Genomic DNA, 22108 nt, shown 5'->3' with positions numbered 1-22108 from the left:
AATATTGAATCGCCAATTCTGTTCTCAAACACTTCCACTTTGAGATCACCCACCCACATCTGAAAATCTGTCTTTCCAATTTACATCAATAGTACCACAACATTTCTATTCCTCCCCCACTACACTGTCAATAAATATTTTTAAATAATCCTCTGTGTGTGTTTTCTTGAGGTTCAAAGACTGAAAGCTCTCTAGAGCAAGAACAGTTATCTAGTGATTTTTCTAAAATTGAATCTTACCTTAGTGATCACAGCAGACATTGGAAAATGTTGAATAATGATAAACAAAACACATGAGACACAACTTATGACTTAGATTACTTTCCTATTTTGATAATTTACCCATTGTTACGCTTCTTGAAGTTTAAGTACTTCCTGCTTCTTTAAGTTTTTACGTAAATTGTAAACCAGGATTTAAATTAAACTATAAGGACTTCTTTATCCCTCTGACCTCGTCAGTGCATTGCACAGGATGGTATGGAGCCAGTCTGAGACTCACAGCAGGACGTGTATCTAGGCCACAACACAAGAGCCACCACCATCTGTCTGGTCCTAGAGAAATCCCCTGTCCCACAACGATGGAAGTTTTAATTAAATTATTTATCTATCTATCTATTTATTTATTTATGGCTGCATTGGGTCTTCGTTGCTGCGCGCGGGCTTTCCTCTAGTTGCGAAGAGCACGGGCTACTTTTCATTGCAGTGCATGGGTTTCCCATTGTAGTGGCTTCTCTTGTTGAGGAGCACGGGCTCTAGGCACACGAGCTTCAGTAGCTGTGGCACGCAGGCTTCAGTAGTTGTAGCTCACGGGCTCTAGAGCGCAGGCTCAGTAGTTGTGGCACTCGGGTTTAGTTGCTCTGCAGCATGTGGGATCTTCCCGGACCAGGGCTTGAACCCAGGTACCCTGCATTGGCAGACGGATTCTTAACCACTGCGCCACCAGGGAAGCCCAACCATGGAAGTTTGAGATGAGTTTATCAAGTCGCACAAACTCTACCTCCAAATATCCTCAGAACCTAGTTTCTCATCTCCCTTCTGCCTAACCACCTTGTTTAGTCATTCTGACATTTTGTACCTGGGCTATTACGTCAGCCTCTAATTTATCTCCCTGGTTTCAATCTCTGTACTATGGCCAGAATGACTCTTCTAACACACAAATCCCTTCGCTTTCCATCAGCTTAAAATCCTTCAGTGCCTCCCTAATAGTAAAAGCACACAAAGTCCAAATTTCTTACCACAGCATGTAAGACCTTTTAATAAGTAATTTAACAAGCATATGAGACTAACATTCCAACTTTTGTCCTGCCATTCATTCACTCAACAAATATTTCCTAGGACTTCCCTGGTGGGAAACCTGCACGCCTAGAGCCTGTGCTCCGCAACAAGAGAAGCCACTGCAATGAGTAGCCCCCGCTCACCGCAACTAGAGAAAGCCTGCACGCAGCATTGAAGACCCAACGCAGCCATTAATTAATTAAAAACAAAACCAAAAAAAAGCACACAAAAAACCACAAATATTGCCTGACTATGTGCTACATGTCATGAACTATTCTAGACACTTGGGGGTATGCGTGTGTGTATCAGTGAACAAAGTAGGTGCACATACAGACAAAACAAAACAAAAAACAAACTATGGGAGCTTAAACTGCACTAGGGCAAAGCTGGTAATAAATATAGTAAATAAATTACATTAGGTGATATGTGCTATTAAAAAAATACAAGCATAGAAGGAAACAAGGTGGTCAGGGTACGCCTTGTTGAAAAAGTAGAATTTGAGAAGAGACTTGAAAGAGGCGAGGTGAGCCATGCAGCTATCTGGAGAAAACGTGTTCGAGGCAGGAAAGAACATCCAGTGCAAAGACCCTCATATGGAACCGTGCCTGTGCTCGTGGACTGTTACGAGATCAGTGTGGATGGAGCAGAGTGAGTGAGGGAGGGAAGTAGGAGGTTCGAATGGGGAGAAGGGGAAGAGAATGGTAGGGAGATCATGTAGGTCCCTGTATACAATTATAAGGACTTGGATTTTATTCTGAGTAATACAGGAAACACTGGAAGTGACATGTGAGCAGAGGAATGGCACAACTTGACAGGTTTTAAAAGAACTGCTCTGGCTACTGTGCTGACAATAGACTCCACTAGGGCAAGGGTGGAAGCAGGAACTCTGCTAGGAGGCTGCCGCCGTGATCCAGGTGAGAAACAATGGCAGATCATGTGGGTGGTGAGAAATGGTCAGACTGCAGATGTATAATATTTTGAAGGTACAGTCAGTAGGATTTTTCTGACACACTGGATGTGGGGTGTGAGAGAGGAGTCAAGAATGCAACCAAGGTTTATGGGTTGAGAAAAATGGGAGGACAGAGTTGGCATGAGCTCAGATGAGAACGAATGCTGGTGGAGCAGATTTGAGGGGCAAGACTGGAAGTTCAGGTTTTGACATATTTGAAATGTCTACTGGACATCCAACCAGGCTTTTGGATATTTAAGTTCACAGTTCAAAAAAGGGCTGGAGCTTCTGCCTGTTCTGCCCCAAATAAACCCTGCGTTCCAGGCTTGCAGAACTACACACAGGTCCCTGATGCCTTCCCCGGGTCTCTGTACCTACATGTCTCTCTGTGTAGAAAGTATTCTCACTCATGTCTTTTTCCACTTGGTCAAAAAAAATCTCAGCCTTCAAGACTTATGTCATATAGCATCTAACTCACATAATTATCATCTCCTGAATCACCCTGTTTCCTCGAGTCACTGAAGTAACTGAAATATATAATGGCTGGTCTTTTAGCATACTCCAAAAGGCTAAACAATTTTAATGTCTTTTTTGGTAAGGAAAAAACAGCCATTTCATAAACACAGCAGGTGACTTGCCTGATCTCATCATCAGAAATTTTTAGAAACTTTTAAAGAAAATTAAGACCACAGAAAAATATCTTGGCAAGCAGCTGAGAAATCAGATTTTGCATTTTCCAATTTCAGTAGTTATTTGAAGGAAAATTCTCAAAAGGACTTGTATTATATAATAAACTTTATAGGCCAGAAACAAAGAGAAACATCTGCCTGTGTTCCAAAGTTATTTACTGTTATAAAAAATTTTCACGGGCTTCCCTGGTGGCGCAGTGGTTGAGAGTCCGCCTGCCGATGCAGGGGACGCGGGTTCGTGCCCCGGTCCGGGAAGATCCCACATGCCGCGGAGCGGCTGGGCCCGTGAGCCATGGCCGCTGAGCCTGCACGTCCGGAGCCTGTGCTCCGCAATGGGAGAGGCCACAACAGTGAGAGGCCCGCGTACCGCAAAAAAAAATGTTTCATTTTGATTGTCATCCTTTTACTTGCCCCGGGGAGGCACTGAAATTAGAGGAATTATTGGACAAAGCCAGTCTCTTTGCTTCATTCCCAGGAGACAGACTTCCAATCTAATTGAGAAAAGGGGAAAAAATTTTTAAATGTGAAACTGAGAGCTGATCCAGCTCAGCCAGTTTGGATATCCATAAGGGCTGCTGCTGTCACTTGAAAGTGTCCTCCCAACTACCAGTTCTGAGCAGCTACAATCTTCTAAAATGTAAGTTCCATGAGGGTAGAGATTTTTATTTGTTTTGTTCACTACTATTCCACGTAGTAAGTGCTGGGTAAATGAAAAAATGTGTAATTCTAAACTACATGGGGTTGAAATACACTCAATATAAACTATAAAGCAAGTACAATAAATACATTTCTTCCAGGTTTAAAAAATTGTTGACCCTTTGAAAGTCACAAAGTTTGAAGTATCAAGAATTCACGATCATAATCTTTAAATATTAATTACAAAAGGTTAACCACGTACTAAAGTGGGGAGGAAGGACCCCTAAGCAAAATCTCTAACAAAGTAATACGTTTCTAAAAAGTTCTTTGTAGATTAAGAGAAAAGGATGGTATTCTAGCAACTAACTATACTTGCTTTTTAATGTACAGTATTTTAGATACATATTCATCATGGGAAAATTATAGCCCTTGAAAATAAAACAGTACAAAGATCTTATTACATGTCTTTGGAGAATCAAGATTTATAAGGACAACTAGAAAAAGACATTTAAAAAATTTGATTCCAGGTTATATTAACACAGTAGCTTAATATACCCCAAATTAACAGCCCAGGTTCTCAAAGTTCTTTTGCCAAAGAAACTCTTGAGTTTTTAAAAAACTGAGGTATAACTGACATTATACCCGTTGTATACAACGTTATATTAGTTTCAGGTGTACAAGAAAACAATTCAATAACTGTATACATTGGGAAATGATCACCACAATAAGTCTAGTTAACTTCCACCAGCATAGGTAATAGTTAAAAAATTTTTTTTGTCTTGGGTAAGAACTTTCGGGATGTATTCCCTCAGTAAACTTTCAAATGTGCAATAAAGTATTATTAACTACAGTAACCATGTTGCACATGACATCCTCATGACATTTATTTTATAATTGGAAGTTTGTTCTTACTTGGTTTTAAAACCAAACAACCTTTGAAGAAAACACTTTCAACAATAACCATAGTTTTCATGCAGTCTACAGACAATCTAATGTATGTATTTCAATCCCAAAAAAGAAATATCAGGTATTATTTTAAAGTTAAAAAACACCAACCTCTTTAATCTCATGTAGTTTTCACTGGCAGCAGGTCGGCATTCAGCTCTTTGTACCACTATTCCTTCCAGTGAAAGCTTATCTTGAATGGAAAGACAAAAATTAACAAACGTATTGAGAAATAACATTTATCATGTTCAAGACTGTATTTTGACATACTAACCAAGGTAACAATGATTACAATCAAATATAGTTAATAATAAAAATCAAGGAAAGAAAAGGAATATTTTTAAGTTTACAGTAATATCATTGGTCAGAATAGAGAAAAACCTTACTCTTGGCTAGTAAAAAACTGGGCTTCTGTCAGGTTCATTTATTGCGCTGCCCCTTGCCAATAACAGCTTTTATACACTTAGCTCTTCCTAAAGAGAGTGGCTTAAAAGGGCATAAAAATCAAGTAAAAATTTGAAGGGTGTGGCAGCTATATCATCCTTGGGAGAGAAGTTCTGAAAACACAGCTAGCCTAAGGCACTAAATCAAAAATTCATACACACACGTATATGCATGCATGGGCACACACACGTATATGTGCAAAAAAGAAAATTCTAGAATACACGGTGACTAGTACAGCTAGCTTAGAAAATACTGTGGAACTAGGCAGGTCCTTGGTTGGGTTATACTGTGTACTAGTTCTGCCTGCCAGTTGCTCTGAATTCTATTTTCCAGCAAAATGATTAATATGATGTGTCTAAACTAGAGCTTTAACTGCTATGAATATCTGTCCAAACAGAAGGACAATTTTTCCCACCATTAGTAAGAATTCTTATGGTGACCCTGACACAAAATTCAAGAGAAAACAAAAGTTAGCACCTACTGCATACCTACTAGGCACCAAGTCACTTTAAGACCTCATCTGATTTGATAATGCATGTATGACTGACCCATGAATGGTATCTGCTTTACTGCAGTCTGGAAATGTACGACTATGGTTAGGAACAGTTATGGTTCAGTTGTATTTCCAGGAGAGTTCACCCAGGTTTCTGGAAGAGATTCAGGAACTCCTCTGGCTCATCAGCAATGCATTTATGATCCATCTTTTCAGGGCGAATGACCTCATGCATTCCACAAACATTAACTAAATGCCTACGATGTGAAGGGAACCATCTAGGCATTGCAGAATCGAAGATGACTGAAATACAGTACAGTCTTCAAGAAGCATACAGTTCACTGGAGGAACAGATAAGTTGACCAAAACATAGAATGCAGATAGAACCATGCCCACATGATTTATGTTAGAAAATTTTTCTTATGGTGACCTTTCTCGATTTTGCCTCCAAAATCTAGGAACTCCTTATTATAGCCCCTAAGTACTAATACACACAGTAACTCAATAATTCAATGTAACATATGCAACAAACCTCAAGTAGAGGCTGACAGGTGACTGCAAAGAGCAATGATGAGAAGCACGTCTACCTTACACCAAGATATGCCAGGAAGGAAATAATAAGAAGGCCGCAATTATTTTATATTAAATTTAAGTTTAAATGTCTAAAAGTAATTTCCTCTTATTAATGAATTTAGTAAGATTAAAATTTTCTTAAATTTTCTTAATTTTCTTAAAGCAAAAACAAGTATTATATTTGAGCATGCCTCTCCACTGAAGCTGACAGTTGTATCTAGAAAAACTCTTGCCATAACAATAACAAGATTTGGGAAAGATTCCAATCTATAATGTCTTAAACGCATGAGAAAAGTTCACTTTTTTTTTTTTTTTTTTTTTTTTTGCAGTACACGGGCCTCTCACTGCTGTGGCCTCTCCCGTTGCGGAGCACAGGCTCCAGACGCGCAGGCTCAGTGGCCATGGCTCACGGGTCCAGCCGCTCTGCGGCATGTGGGATCTTCCCAGACCGGGGCACGAACCTGTGTCCCCTGCATCGGCAGGCGGACTCTCAACCACTGTGCCACCAGGGAAGCCCCAAAAGTTCACTTTTTAAACATAAATTAATCCTTTTTAAAAAACAAAATAGATCTGGAATACTGTCTCTGAAAATAATTTAGTTACATATCCAGGTGTTTACTAATGCTGAATACTAAAAAGCTACCTTTCAACACCACCTGTGAATGTTCCCCACTTATTTATCTGTACCTACTCCTGGTGGACAGGATGAGTTTAATTTCTGGTTAAAGGTTTCTGCTGTCAACGTTCCACACATAATACCTGAAAGGGTTAAAATCATCCAAAGCACCTGCCCATTTCAACTTGGCCACCCCTCACCACTCTTCTTCAATCAAGCTCACTCACACAAAGCAGTAAAATTCACCTCCCCAAACCATGATTTTCTGTCCATCACATCCCCTTTTCAAATCTAAAATAGCCTTCAAATGCTTCTCAAATGAAAGGAAAAGTCTTCATCAGCAGCAATGAAAATTTCTACCAATTGGCTGCTCTTAAATAACCCCACAACTCTGTTAACTCTTTGCCGTTCCCGCTCTCTTCCTAAATACGTTTTTTAAAAACCAATTTACTTATAATACAGCCCCCTAAGCAAGATTTAAAGGTGTCACACACTTTTTAAAGCCTCACAGGAACATGTTTTCATATTCTTTCCACGAAACCATGCTTCTCTTCTTCTCCAAAACACTGCTTAAGATTTCAGGGGAAAGCTATTAAATATCCCATTTTAAGGCATTTGAAAGCACCCACTTGCACACCACTGCTGTTAATTACAGATCATATTCATTAATACAGGAATCGTGACTTAAGACTACTTCATTGGCCCAGTTTGAAAGACTGGAAATACTTGAAAAATAATCTTTTTATTGCTCATATATTTATCAAATATTTACTAAGTGCCTTTATGTAAAAGATAATACAAAAACACATCAGGAATAACAAAGATAAATGAAACTTGGCTCTTGCCCTCAAGCAGTAGAGGCTAGTGCAGCCATTCACAAACGTGTGGCATATATGCCTGAAAAGTGGTGAGGAACCCCGAGGAACCTTTTATGTGGGTTTACTACTGATATCGATGACACTAGCAACTAAAACTGAAAAATGTTTACAAAATCAGAGTGAAAAAGGCAAAAAAAAGGCTTGGTATTATTATAAAAATACCTTTGATTTCACAGGCCCCTTAAAGGGTCTCCAGGACCCCTCTACCCAGTGGTTTCCAGATCACATTTTGGGAGCTTCTGGTCTAGTAGGATGATGAGATAAGTATATAAATCACTTTAACACACGAGAAGCACTTGTGATAGACCTCCACTTAACCCACTTCTAGATTACCAAGGCTCTCAGTTCCCGTCTTAACTATGGTGACAGATGCCCACAGCTCACTATACACTAGTGGGTAGTAGGTTAATCTCTACTACTCCCACACACTTCTGCTCAAACTATGCAGAACTTGTTTATGCTAGTTTTACTCTGTTAGTAATTATGCAATTTGATTATAAATTACATAATCTCATTAATTAAGAGTATGGGGGGAGCTTCCCTGGTGGCGCAGTGGTTGAGAGTCCGCCTGCTGATGCAGGGGACATGGGTTCGTGCCCCGGTCTGGGAAGATGCCACATGCCGCGGAGCGGCTGGACCCGTGAGCCATGGCCGCTGAGCCTGCGCGTCCGGAGCCTGTGCTCCGCAACGGGAGAGGCCACAACAGTGAGAGGCCCGTGTACAGGAAAAAAAAAAAAAAAAAAAAAAAGAGTATGGGGGAGGGAGATGTTTCTACAAAAACTAGGTTTAATGCTTTGTAAGATGTGATATAAAGATAAATTGCTAAAAATCTCTCAAATTAGGTACTGGAGAGACAACTAGAGATTAGAAGAGAAACATAAAAGTCTAGAAGGATTCTGCATTCATATTGTTTCGCAGTGTCTAAGTTTTTGCTCATTTTTAAAGAAACCAAAACTGAAAATCTAAACTAAATTATGGGTTTACTTTTCACAGGAAAGAGAAATCAGATGCTCAGTCAGCACCCTATACTGAAAGCAAAGGCCTTGTCCTGCATGTACACTGGTGACTAAATGTCCATTTGTGGGTCTTAAAATGTTTAAGGCAGTAGGAATATATACTATTATCATTTTTATGATTCCCTACCTTTTAATTTAACTACTGGAAGGACTGCTAGTCCTTCCATAAAGGCTGTGGGATCTACTGTACTACATAGAATTTGCCATGGTTTATGAGGGTTATAATCTACTGACAGAGACACAGACTACTGGGATTAAAACACATACACACAAAGAGAATATGTCTAGCTGGGGATTACGAAGAGCTCTGATGGAGAAAGCAATGTTTGTGCTGGACCTGGAAAAATGGGTAGGATTTAGAGTGGGAGGTGAAGCAGAAGGGCACCGAAGGTGGTGGGAACAGCATGAGCAATGGCTTTTGTCTCTTCTCTGTTTCTCTGTCTCTCTCAGAATTTTAAACTAAGGGACCCATACCAGAGTCACTCCACCTCAGAAATCTCTAGAGGGACATGGTCACAACAGCACTCTGAAGAGAAGCCACATAGGCTCATTCTACTAAAATCCCAGCCATGGCTTGGTTCCTATCTTTCCCTAGGCTTGGCCGTTCGTTCAACTCTTCTCTGGATTCTGGGAACTATTCCAGGATCTTTTTCTAAATTTTCTCACCTCCCTCGCTTTTGGGGCTAGATTGGTTTGCTTATTGGTTTCTGCTACTTGTAACCCAAAGAATCTTCATGACTATGAACATATACCTTTGGTGATGGTATTTTATTGGTCTATATCCTGCCACCTAGTTTCAGAAAACAATTGAGAGAAAGTTTTAAAGGGTAAGTTACACAAAGTGCATCCTATAACAAGAATGGAAGTGTTCTAGTTCTGATTCTGTCTCTAAACAGCGGTGTTACTTTGGAGAAATTACTTTACATCTCTGGGCCTCAGCATCTATATGTATAATAAAGTCACTGGGATCTCTGAGATCTCCTCCAATTCTCTCTCACTAAAATAAACAAAACAAAACTGGCCTCCCCCTCCAACTGAGGATGTTTTATTATTTCATTAGTATTTATTTTGTTTGCCCTAATGCTTTCTATAAGACCTAGATATAATTAAATTTTCTTTGAGTAGAAATTAGAGAAGAACTGTTTCTTGGAATGACAATGAGAAAATGTTGAGAAGCTGTCCAAGACTTGAAAATATACAGACTTCTGTTCTAAGCTGGACCTTCCAACATACTCTATGTTGAGGAACCCAAGAGAAACAACTGACTGGCATTTTTTACAAGTTAAGGGCCTGGCTAGTTTGAAAAAGTTAAAGTGGAAGTAAACAGGAAGGGTGTCTATTAGCACTGGCATGTAAGTAATGAGAAGTAATGTGTTAAGGATGTTGGGCATCAGGAAGTTACAGGTGTTCATTTCCACAAGACCACTCGATCCAGTTCAATGTGGAGGCCTTTAAGAGCACTTCCAACTCAAGTTAAAACACAGACAAGGTTAGAACCAAGATTTTGGACTGATTCTTGAGATTTGAGGCTACTTTCCTGATTCTTCCTTACATCACACCTGTGTCTACCCTTGCTGGAAAAGGACTAAAGAAATAATATTTCAACAGAGCAAGAGCATTTAAAAGATAAACCATTTTTCATACTCCTACCGGTCTCCACTGTTCTCATTTAAAATCTTTTCCTAGCAGTTTCCGCCTGTGGTTCACAGGGCAAGGCCTATTAATACATGCTACTTGGCATCTTAACAAACCAGTTGGGCAAAGCTGCAATCCCTATGTTATTAAGAAGGTGTTTCTTGCTGTATTCAAATTTGTCAATTGATGTTCTGATCTCTATCTAATACTCAGGAATTTCAGGAATAAAAGATCATGCTCAGATTTCAGTAAACCTACAGAGTCAGCATTTGATTACCTCAAAAGCAACAAAATGAGCAGCCATATAAGTACTCCCCCAAATTATCTGTTTATGCAATATGTTTTCTTGTAATGATATTCAAATTACAAACATGCCTAAATAGCTGGGAATTCCCAATTTTAAACCAAATACTGAAACCATAATTTGAGGACTAGACTTCGGATTAGAAAACATCTCGGCTTCCTCACTCCTACTACTGCTCTTCAACTTTTCCCCTATGGACTGGGAGAAAGAAGGTTTATGTACATTCCTATACAAGGGATGTTGTAATGCTCATCAAAGAGTACCTGTGAATGACAAGACTGGTTGTCCGGGAGTAGAAGAGTGGTTACGTAAGGTACAAAATCGAAGATGGAGGCCTTAAGTGTACAAAGGAGTTTGGATTGCTCTATGAGTCTACAGAAGCCATAACAAACTTTTCGTCAAAGAAATAACTTAGAGAACGACATTTTTAAAACAAACATTTGTATGTTTTACTGTTTACAAGGCAAGTTCACAAGTTATCATTCCTCCTATACTTCACAGTAGTCTCCTTTTTGCTTGTTATATATAATTATATATAGAATTTAATATATATAATTAATCAATATAAATCCTCAAATACAGATGTGGGCATAATGTTGTAATGCTGTATAAACAGACATAATCCCTAATCTAAAAGTTGCTTTCAAGAATAAGAGGTTGGCTCTACCACTCCACACCAGCCTTCTAGTTCCCAATTCCCTCTTCCTCTTTCTCCTCTTGCCCTTCCAGTCCTCTGACTCTGAGCCCCCAGAACCAGCGTCTGGCCCCATAGATGTACGGCTGCCCCACTGCAGGACCTCTGGTTTGCTGGCAGCTGTGTCTCAGAAAAAGCTGTCTTCAGCAAGGCAGAAGCAGTTTCCTGCTGGTATTCCCAGAGTCTGGTGGAACGCCTAACACATACTGTGTGGCTGACAGGGTCTTGGTGCTCCCGCCAGGTGTCAGGCGTGAACCTCTGAGGGGGGAGAGCCAAGTTCAGGACACTGGTCCACCACAGACCTCCCTGGTAGTATCAATCGGTGAGAGTTCTCCCAGAGATCTCCATCTCAACGCTAAGACCCAGCTCCACTCAACGACCAGCAAGCTCCAGTGCTGGACACCCCATGCCAAACAACTACCAAAACAGGAAGACAACCCCACCCATTAGCAGAGAGGCTGCCTAAAATCGTAATAAGTTGACAGACACCCCAAAACACACCACCAGACGTGGTCCTGCCCACCAGAAAGACAAGATCTAGCCTCATCCACCCCAACACAGGCACCAGTCCCCTCCACCAGGAAGCCTACACAACCCACTGAACCAACCTTACCCACTGGGGGCAGACACCAAAAACAACGGGAACTATGAACCTTCAGCCTCCGAAAAGGAGACCCCAAACACAGTAAGTTAAGCAAAATGCGAAGACAGAGAAACACACAGCAGATGAAGGAGCAAGGTAAAAACCCACCAGGTCAAATAAATGAAGAGGAAATAGGCAGTCTACCTGAAAAAGAATTCAGAATAATGATACTAAAGATGATCCAAAATCTTGGAAATAGAATGGAGACAATACAAGAAATGTTTAACAAGGACCTAGAAGAACTAAAGAGGAAGCAAACAATGATGAACAACACAATAAATGAAATTAAAAATTCTCTAGAAGGAATCAATAGCAGAATACCTGAGGCAGAAGAATGGATAAGTGACCTGGAAGATAAAATAGTGGAAATAACTACTGCAGAGCAGAATAAAGAAAAAAGAATGAAAAGAACTGAGGACAGTCTCAGAGACCTCTGGGACAACATTAAATGCACCAACATTCGAACTATAGAGATCCGAGAAGAAGAAGAGAAAAAGAAAGGGACTGAGAAAATATTTGAATAGTTGAAAACTTCCTTAATATGGGAAAGGAAATAGTCAATTAAGTCCAGGAAGCACAGAGAGTCCCATACAGGATACATCCAAGAAGAAACATGCCAACACACATATTCATCAAACTATCAAAAATTAAATACAAAGAAAAAATATTAAAAGCAACAAGGGAAAAGCAACAAATAACATACAAGAGAATCCCCACAAGGTTAACAGCTGATCTTTCAGCAGAAACTATGCAAGCCAGAAGGGTGTGGCAGGACATATTTCAAGGGATGAAAGGGAAAAACCTACAACCAAGATTACTCTACCCAGAAAGGATCTCATTCAGATTCGATGGAGAAATTAAAACCTTTACAGACAAGCAAAAGCTAAGAGAATTCAGCACCACCAAACCAGCTTTACGACAAAAGCTAAAGAACTCCAGGCAGGAAACACAAGAGAAGGAAAAGACCTACAATAACAACCCAAAACAATTAAGAAAACGGTAATAGGGACATATATATCGATAATTACCTTAAATGTAAATGAAATAAATGCTCCAATGAAAAGACATAGACTGGCTGAATGGATACAAAAACAAGACCCGTATATGTGCTGTCTACAAGACACCCACTTCAGACCTAGGGACACATACAGACTGAAAGTGAGGGGATGGAAAAAGATATTCCATGCAAATGGAAATCAAAAGAAAGCTGGAGTAGCAATTCTCATATCAGACAAAACAGACTTTAAAATAAAGATTATTAGAAGAGACAAAGAAGGACACTACATAATGATCAAGGGATCAATCCAGGAAGAAGATATAACAATTGTAAATATTCATGCACCCAATACATGAGGCAAATGCTAACAGCCATAAAAGGGGAAATCGACAGTAACACATTCATAGTAGGGGACTTTAACACCCCACTTTCACCACTGGGCAGATCATCCAAAATGAAAATAAGGAAACACAAGCTTTAAATGACACATTAAACAAGATGGATTTAATTTATATTTATAGGATATTCCATCCCAAAACAACAGAATACACTTTCTTCTCAAGTGCTCATGGAACATTCTCCAGGATAGATCATATCTTGGGTCACTAATCAAGCCTTGGTAAATTTAAGAAAACTGAAATTGTATCAAGTATCTTTTCAGACCACAACGCTATGAGACTGGATATCAATTACAGGAAAAAGAAATACAAACACATGGAGGCTAAACAATATGCTACTAAATAACCAAGAGGGCACTGAAGAAATCAAAGAGGAAAACAAAAAATACCTAGAAAAAAATGACAATGAAAATACAATGACCCAAAACCTACAGGATGCAACAAAAGCAGTTCTAGGAGGGAAGTTTAGAGCAATACAATCCTACCTCAAGAAACAAGAAAAATCTCAAATAAACAACCTAACCTTACACCTAAAGCAATGAGAGTAAGAAGAGCAAAAAAACCCCCAAAGTTAGCAGAAGGAAAGAAATCATAAATATCAGATCAGAAATAAATGAAAAAGAAATGAAGGAAATGATAGCAAAGATCAATAAAACTAAAAGATGGTTCTTTGAGAAGAAAAACAAAATTGATAAACCATTAGGCAGACTCATCAAAAAAAAAAAGGGAGAAGACTCAGATCAATAGAATTAGAAATGAAAAAGGAGAAGTAACAACTGACACTGCAGAAATACAAAGGATCATGAGAGATTACTACAAGCAACTATATGCCAATAAAATGGACAACCTAGAAGAAAAGAACAATTTCTTAGAAAAGCACAACCTTCTGGACTGAACCAGGAAGAAACAGAAATAATAAACAGACCAATCACAAGCACTGAAATTGAAACTGTGATTAAAAATCTTCCAACAAACAAAAGCCCAGGAGAGATGGCTTCACAGGTGAATTGTATCAAACATTTAGAGAAGAGCTAACACACATCCTTCTCAAACTCTTCCAAAATACAGCAGAGGGAGGAACACTCCCAAACTCATTCTACGAGGGCACCATCACCCTGATACCGAAACCAGACAAAGATGTCACAAAAAAAGAAAACTATACACCAACATCACTGATGAACATAGGTGCAAAAACACTTAACAAAATACTAGCAAACATAATCCAACAGCACATTAAAAGGACCATACACATGATCAAGTGGGATTTATCCCAGGAATGCAAGGATTCTTCAATATACGCAAATCAATCAATGTGATAAACCATATTAACAAAGTGAAGAATAAAAACCGTATGATCATCTCAATAGATGCAGAGAAAGCTTTCGACAAAATTCAACACCCATTTATGATAAAAACCCTGCAGAAAGTAGGTACAGAATGAACTTACCTCATCGTAATAAAGGCCATATATGACAAACCCACAGCCAACATCATTCCCAACAGTGAAAAACTGAAACCATTTCTACTAAGATCAGGAACAAGACAAGGTTGCCCACTCTCACCACTATTATTCAACATAGTTTGGAAGTTTTAGCCATAGCAATCAGAGAAGAAAAAGAAATAAAAGGAATCCAAATCAGAGAAGAAGTAAAACTGTCACTGTTTGCAGATGACATTATACTATACATAGAGAATCCTAAAGATGCTACCAGAACACTACTAGAGCTAATCAATAAATCTGGTAAAGTAGCAGGACACAAAATTAATGCACAGAAATCTCTTGCATTCCTATACACTAATGATGAAAAATCTGAAAGAGAAATTAAGGAAACACTCCCATTTACCATTGCAACAAAAAGAGTAAAATACCTAGGAATAAACCTACCTAAGGAGACAAAAGACCTATATGCAGAAAACTATAAGACACTGATGAAAGAAATTAAAGATGATACAAACAGATGGAGAGATACATCGTGTTCTTGGGTTGGAAGAATCAACATTGTGTGACTATACTACCCAAAGCAATCTACAGATTTAATGCAATCCCTATCAAACTACCATTGGCATTTTTCACACAACTAGAACAAAAAAACTGCACAATTTGTATGGAAGCACAAAAGACCCCGAATAGCCAAAACCATCTTGAGAAAGAAATACGGAGCTGGAGGAATCAGGCACCCGGACTTCAGAGTATACTACAAAGCTACAGTTATCAAGACAGTATGGTACTGGCACAAAAAACAGAAATATAAATCAATGGAACAGGACAGAAAGCCCAGAGATAAACCCACACACATATGGTCACCTTATGTTTGATAAAGGAGGCAAGAATATATAATGGAGAGAAGACAGCCTCTTCAATAAGTGGTGCTCGGAAAACTGGACAGCTACATGTAAAAGAATGAAATTAGAACACTCCTTAACACCATACACAAAAATAAACTCAAAATGGATTAAAGACCTAAATGTAAGGCCATACACTATAAAACTCTTAAAGGAAAACATAGGCAGAACACTCCATGACATAAATCACAGCAAGATCCTTTTTGACCCACCTCCTAGAGAAATGGAAATAAAAACAAAAATAAATAAATGGGAACTAATGAAACTTAAAAGCTTTTGCACAGCAGATGAAACCAGAAACAAGACGAAAAGATAACCCTCAGAATGGGAGAAAATATTTGCAAACAAAGCAACTGGCAAAGGATTAATCTCCAAAATTTAAAAGCAGCTCATGCAGCTCAATATCAAAAAAACAAACAACCCAATCCAAAAATGGGCAGAAGACCCAAACAGACATTTCTCCAAAGAAGATATACAGATTGCCAACAAACACATGAAAGGATGCTCAACATCACTGATCATTAGAGAAATGCAAGTCAAAATGCAAGTCAAAACTACAATGAGGGGCTTCCCTGGTGGCGCAGTGGTTGAGAGTCCGCCTGCCGATGCAGGGGACACGGGTTCGTGCCCCAATCCAGGAAGATCCCACATGCCGCGGACTGGCTGGGCCCGTGAGCCATGGCTGCTGAGCCCGTGCATCTGGAGCCTGTGCTCTGCAACGGGAGAGGTCACAACAGGGAGAGGCCCACATACCGCAAAAAAACCCAAAAACCAAAAAACTACAATGAGGTATCACCTCACACCGGTCAGAATGGCCATCATCAAAAAATCTACAAACAATAAATAATGGAGAGGGTGTGGAGAAAAGGGAACCCTCTTGCACTGTTCATGGGAATGTAAATTGATACAGCCACTACGGAGAACAGTATGGAGGTTCCTTAAAAAACTAAAAATAGAACTACCATATGACCCAGCAATCCCACTACCAGGCACATACCCTGAGAAAACCATAATTCAGAAAGAGTCATGTACCATAATGAAAGAGTCATGTACCATAATGTTCACTGCAGGACTACTTACAATAGCCAGGACATGGAAGCAACCTACGTGTCCATCGACAGATGAATGGATAAAGAAGATGTGGCACATATATACAGTGGAATATTACTCAGCCATAAAAAGAAATGAAATTGAGTTATTTGTAGTGAGATGGATGGACCCAGAGTCTATCATACAGGGTGAAGTAAGTCAGAAAGAGAAAAACAAATACTGTATGCTCACACATATATATGGAATCTAAAAAGAAAAACAAAAAAAAGGTTCTGAAGAACCTAGGCACAGAACAGGAATAAAGACGCAGATGTAGAGAATGGACTTGAGGACACAGAGAGCGGGAAGGGTAAGCTGGGACGAAGTGAGAGAGTGGCATGGATATATATACACTACCAAATGTAAAATAGATAGCTAGTGGGAAGCAGCCACATAGCACAGGGAGATCAGCTTGGTGCTCTGTTACCACCTAGACAGGTGGGATAGGGAGGGTGGGAGGGAGACGCAAGAGGGAGGGGATATGGGGATATACGGATAGCCGACTCATTTTCTTATACAGCAAAACTTACACAACATTGTAAAGCAATTATACTCCAGTAAAGATGTTAACAAAAAATAGACAAATGGGGGGCTTCCCTGGTGACGCAGTGGTTGAGAGTCCGCCTGCCGATGCAGGGGACATGGGTTCGTGCCCCGGTCCGGGAAGATCCCACATGCCGCGGAGCGGCTGGGTCCCTGAGCCATGGCCGCTGAGCCTGCGCGTCCGGAGCCTGTGCTTCACAACAGTGAGAGGCCCGTGTACCGCAAAAAAAAAAAAAAAAAAAAAGACAAATGGATAAAGAAAATAAAGTAAGAGGTTGAATAAAACCCAGAGATAAAATATAGTTTTATTTAAAAAAATGAAGTAATGCTGCGTTGTAATAATAAATGAAAAGGAAAATCAGAGCACTGTGATAGTTTGCCTTAGTTAGACCTTCATCAAAGGGTGCAATGCAGCTTTGGCTGTTGCACTTGAAATTAGAGAGAATTCAAAAACAATAGCAAATGTGATTAAATGGACAGAAAAACAAATCCTTCTAGGAAAGATTAAGTTTGCTAAGTAAAAAGAAAAGACTTTTACTATAGTGCTTCATTACAGTTAAATAGTGCCAAACACTGTGCTAGATGTGATGAGGGGTACAAAGGAAGAAAAATACAGACCCCTGCACTTAGAAAGCCTGTAATATAGTTGAGGGATACAATATTAATATAGACCATCTGATGACACATTTTTAAATCAACTGAATATGATTCAAGTTTCATTACTTTCATCCTCAATAACTCCTGTTCTCTTCACCATGTTTAGGAACAGTAGTAATACCACATACTAGTTTAGTTCTTTACAATTTTCAAGACACTTTAATAGTAAGTGATCCTCATAACTACCAAGTAGAAATTATGCCCTCATCATTAAGAACTCCTTTGGGATAAGTTCCCCTTCCTGAGCTCACCAATTTCCTGTATATGGTAGTTCTTCAACTCTGATTGATCCTAAGAATCACCTGGGAAGCTTCTTAAAAACTACTGGGCCCACTGTCAGAGATTCTACCGTAATTGCACTGTGTGGGCAACAGGTGTTTTTACCACCTCGCTAGATAATTCTAATATGCAGCAGCCAGGGTTGAGAACTTCTGCCCTGATACTTCTCTCCTCCTCTCCCCTACATCTTTTCCTCTTCCTGCATCTCTGGTAATTTTATTTTCTGGTGGTATGGGGATAACAGCTTACAGAACTGCTCAAATATTTCATCAAATCTAAGATACCATCAATTGTAATAGTCACCATCATTTTATGTGCCACCAAGAAACACAAAATACTACCATGAGAATTTTACAAGCTAATGATTTTAAGACGTACCCTGATTTCAGAAATGTTAAATGTGAAAAAGTGTGCAATATGACAGACTTATCCATCCCTGATTTGCAATCACTCTACACTGTGGAAGAACTCCATTTCCTCCTATGAACCATGATATCCTGTCCTGCTGGTTCAGGACCCCCTCTCTCCTCAACACCATGTCATCACTGAAGACACAAGAGAATCTAAAATCAAGATGATAACAGGAGGGACACTGGTAGGGCACCACATCAGCAGCAGAGACTCTTTGGGTTACTGATTTCATAACAACATTAACTTTACAACTTTTCAAAGTCATGTCCCTCATTTTGAGATTGTAGACAATGGCTATTAACTTAAAACATCTCCTTCTGAAAGAGGAGGCAAAATTCCGTTTTGCCAAATAGCACTATAAAAATGAGTTCTACACAATATAATTTCAGTGTTCATTTGATGGCTCATAGAAGTGCTTTGCTCATCTAGTTACAATAAAATTTTCCAGTGAATAATAATGCATAGTTTGCACTTCAAAAAAAAAAGCAAACTCATTTTTAAAAACTTAAATGACTTCTGCCTACAGAATTATAAAATACAGTTTTCCCTGAAATACTCATCTCCCAAAGTACATTTAAAATATGAATTAATGTAATTTGTTTTCAAGATTACCTCTGTAATGAAAAGCAAAGAAACGTGGAATGGAATTTTGCCAGAACTTCTCATTTAGTCTGTCATTTTTATTTGTGCTCCTTTTGATACAAAGTGTTTTCATCTTTTCTACACTCCTCAGGTGAGGTGTAAAAATTTGCTGATGCAGCAAAGTTTCCTGGGCTTCTCTGAAGACTCAGTTCAACACTGCAAAACATTTACAAGCTTATTCACCTGACTGGAATTACACATCCACATCACCTTCCTGCCAAAGCTATACTGAATGTGTCCTAGGAGGACTTCAGCACTCTGCACAGGTGGTGAGATACTGTGGTCAGTCAGCTCCATAAGGTAGTGAGGTAGTACTTGTGGGGATGGAAGCCCAGTACAAGACAACATCTAATTTTGCAGAAAAATTTTATATTTCAAAATGAAACTAAAGTTTTGTTTTGTTTTGTTTTGTTTTGTTTTTGCGGTACACGGGCCTCTCACCGTTGTGGCCTCTCCTGTTGCGGAGCACAGGCTCCAGATGCGCAGGCTCAGTGGCCATGGCTCACAGGCCCAGCCGCTCTGCAGCACGTGGGATCTTCCCGGACTGGGGCACGAACCCGTGTCCCCTGCATCGGCAGGCGGACTCTCAATCACTGCACCACCAGGGAAGCCCGAAACTAAAGTTTTGATGTTCAAATAGAATTAGATTAACACAGAAAAATCCTTGATTCTTAAAATATGTTAATACATTACACTGTGTAATTTATTTATATTTTTTAACACCAAAAAAGAGGCTAAAATAACAAGAGTACAGCTGAATATCAAAGTGAATATTTCTCACATTCAATGCTATTAACAGGAGGCTATGAAGAACAAGAAAGCCACACATTAAAAAAGAGAAACTCAGCTTGTAAAAGTTATAGGAAGATCAAGGCAAAAAGGAATGAGAGGACATGCAAGTCAGATGGCCAGAGGTTAGCCAGATTTTGGAAAATGAACAGATAAAGATATCACTGCAGAATCAAGTAGATGGGTATCAAATTCAAGTGAAGAAGAAAGACCCAGATCAATAAGCCTTAAAAAATCTGCAAAAGACCAGGGCAGAGACATAGTGCCAGCTTTAAGTGAAAATTGACAGCTACTGCTCTTTCTGCAGTTGGTTTTACTTTCTTCCTAAGGTAATAGGAAATAATCTTTTTTTAAAAACAGGCATTAATGTATGCAGGTGAAAATAACCAAAAAGATTTGGTAGAGACAGAGAATGAGGAAACAGAAGCCCAGTGTTTTTAATAAAGGCAGCTTCTGAGACCATCCCTTTTCCTTGGAAAGGAGTGCTTGAATTTCAGAAAGTGATCTGTTGAGTCTAGGGGAATTATCACATCTTTTATCTTCCAACCAAGAGAGATACCTTCTTGGTAAGGTTCTACTTCCTTCCATGGCAGGAGAATACCTCTGGCATATAAATGGAGCAAGCATATATTATGGTCATGTTCTGTGTCAATAATGTTGATGATGATGACCTCATTTCCTATCAAGAGCTGGTAGATAAGATGGGAATTCCCATTGGCCTGGAATAAATTCTGCCTAATGCAGACACTGGAAGATTAGCATCACCATATAGTGGAAAGGTTTTGCTAAAATTTGGTTAGGCACTGGGCCTAACCAATGAATATACTCATAACAAGAACCTGACAATGACACTGTTTACATCCTCAAAGTTGGCTATCATCAACAGGAACACAAATAACAAATGTTGGCGAGGATGTGGAGAAAAGGGAATCCTCATACACTGTTGATGGGAATTAAACTGGTGCAGCCACTGTGGAAAAGAGTATGGAGGTTTCTCAAAAACTAAAAACAGAGCTACCATATGACCCAGCAATTCCACTCCTAGGTATATATTCAGAGAAAACTCTAATTCGAAAAGATACAGGCACCCAATGTTCATAGCAGCATTCTTTACAATTGCCAAGATATGAAAGCAACCTAAGTGTCCATCAACACATGAATGGATAGAGAAGGTACACACACACACGCGCGCACACACACACACACACACACACACACACACACTGTAATACTACTCAGCCATAAAAAAGAATGAAATTTGCACAACATGGATGGACTTGGAGGGTATTATGCTAAGCGAAAGAGGTCAGACTGAAAAAGACAAATACTATATGATATCACTTATATGTGAAATATAAAAAATAAAACAAAACAAAACAAAAAAAGAAAGGCAGATAACACCAAGTGTTGGAAAAAATGTGGGGAAACAGGAAACCACAGGCACTGCTGGTGGGAGAGTGCACTGATAGAGCTGATCTCGGGAGTCATCTGGCAGTTCTAAGTGAAACTGAACACGGCCAGCAAGCCCTCAAATTTCCACAGACACCCATAAGAGGACATGCTTGAAACTGTTCATCACAGCAAGGGATTGAGGCAGCCTGGGTGTCCATCACTAGGGAATCAAAACAACATTTATTGGGTACATAAGTGTGAAATACTGTGTGCCACCCACAAGTAGTGAAACAGATGTATATACAGCAGCATGAACTAATTCAAAAAACAAAGTTGAATGAAAAAAGTAAGAAACAGATATATATATATATATATATATATATGAGAAAATAAATCTTCAAAGTTGACTAAAGGGCTCTTTTATATGTGTGATTACAGATGTCTATGACAGACACTTTTTAAAAAATATATCTTTCTGCCTGCAAAGCGGATGAAATCTTCAAGTCTAGTGGTCAAGTGGACTAAAGCGAGCTAATCTTTTTTTTTTTTTTTTTGCGGTACGCGGGCCTCTCACTGTTGTGGCCTCTCCCGTTGCGAAGCACAGGCTCCAGACACGCAGGCTCAGTGGCCATGGCCCACGGGCCCAGCCGCTCCGCGGCATGTGGGATCTTCCCGGACCGGGGCACGAACCCATGTCCCCTGCATCGGCAGGCGGACTCTCAACCACTGCGCCACCAGGGAAGCCCGGGAGCTAATCTTTTTTTTTTTTTTTGCGGTGC

At 39.5% G+C, this 22108-nt stretch overlaps 1 protein-coding gene across 2 annotated transcripts in view; it reads right to left on the bottom strand.

Annotated features, from left to right (window-relative positions):
* GTF2F2 (general transcription factor IIF subunit 2) overlaps positions 1–22108 on the bottom strand; it is a 152664-nt gene that overhangs the window by 67454 nt on the left and 63102 nt on the right. For both annotated transcript variants that reach the window (XR_003791731.1, XM_029210186.1), the window contains exon 5: positions 4605–4686. Coding sequence is in view for 1 of the 2 variants with exons in the window: in XM_029210186.1 (XP_029066019.1) it covers positions 4605–4686 (82 nt within the window). In the remaining variant the exon portion in view is untranslated. The remainder of the gene's footprint in view (positions 1–4604; positions 4687–22108) is intronic.

Source organism: Monodon monoceros, unplaced genomic scaffold (genome assembly GCF_005190385.1).
Source record: "Monodon monoceros isolate NGI ecotype Baffin Bay Population unplaced genomic scaffold, NGI_Narwhal_1 Super_Scaffold_8, whole genome shotgun sequence".
In the NCBI taxonomy this organism is placed as follows: domain Eukaryota; kingdom Metazoa; phylum Chordata; class Mammalia; order Artiodactyla; family Monodontidae; genus Monodon; species Monodon monoceros.
This window is presented reverse-complemented; position numbering and strand designations above follow the sequence as displayed.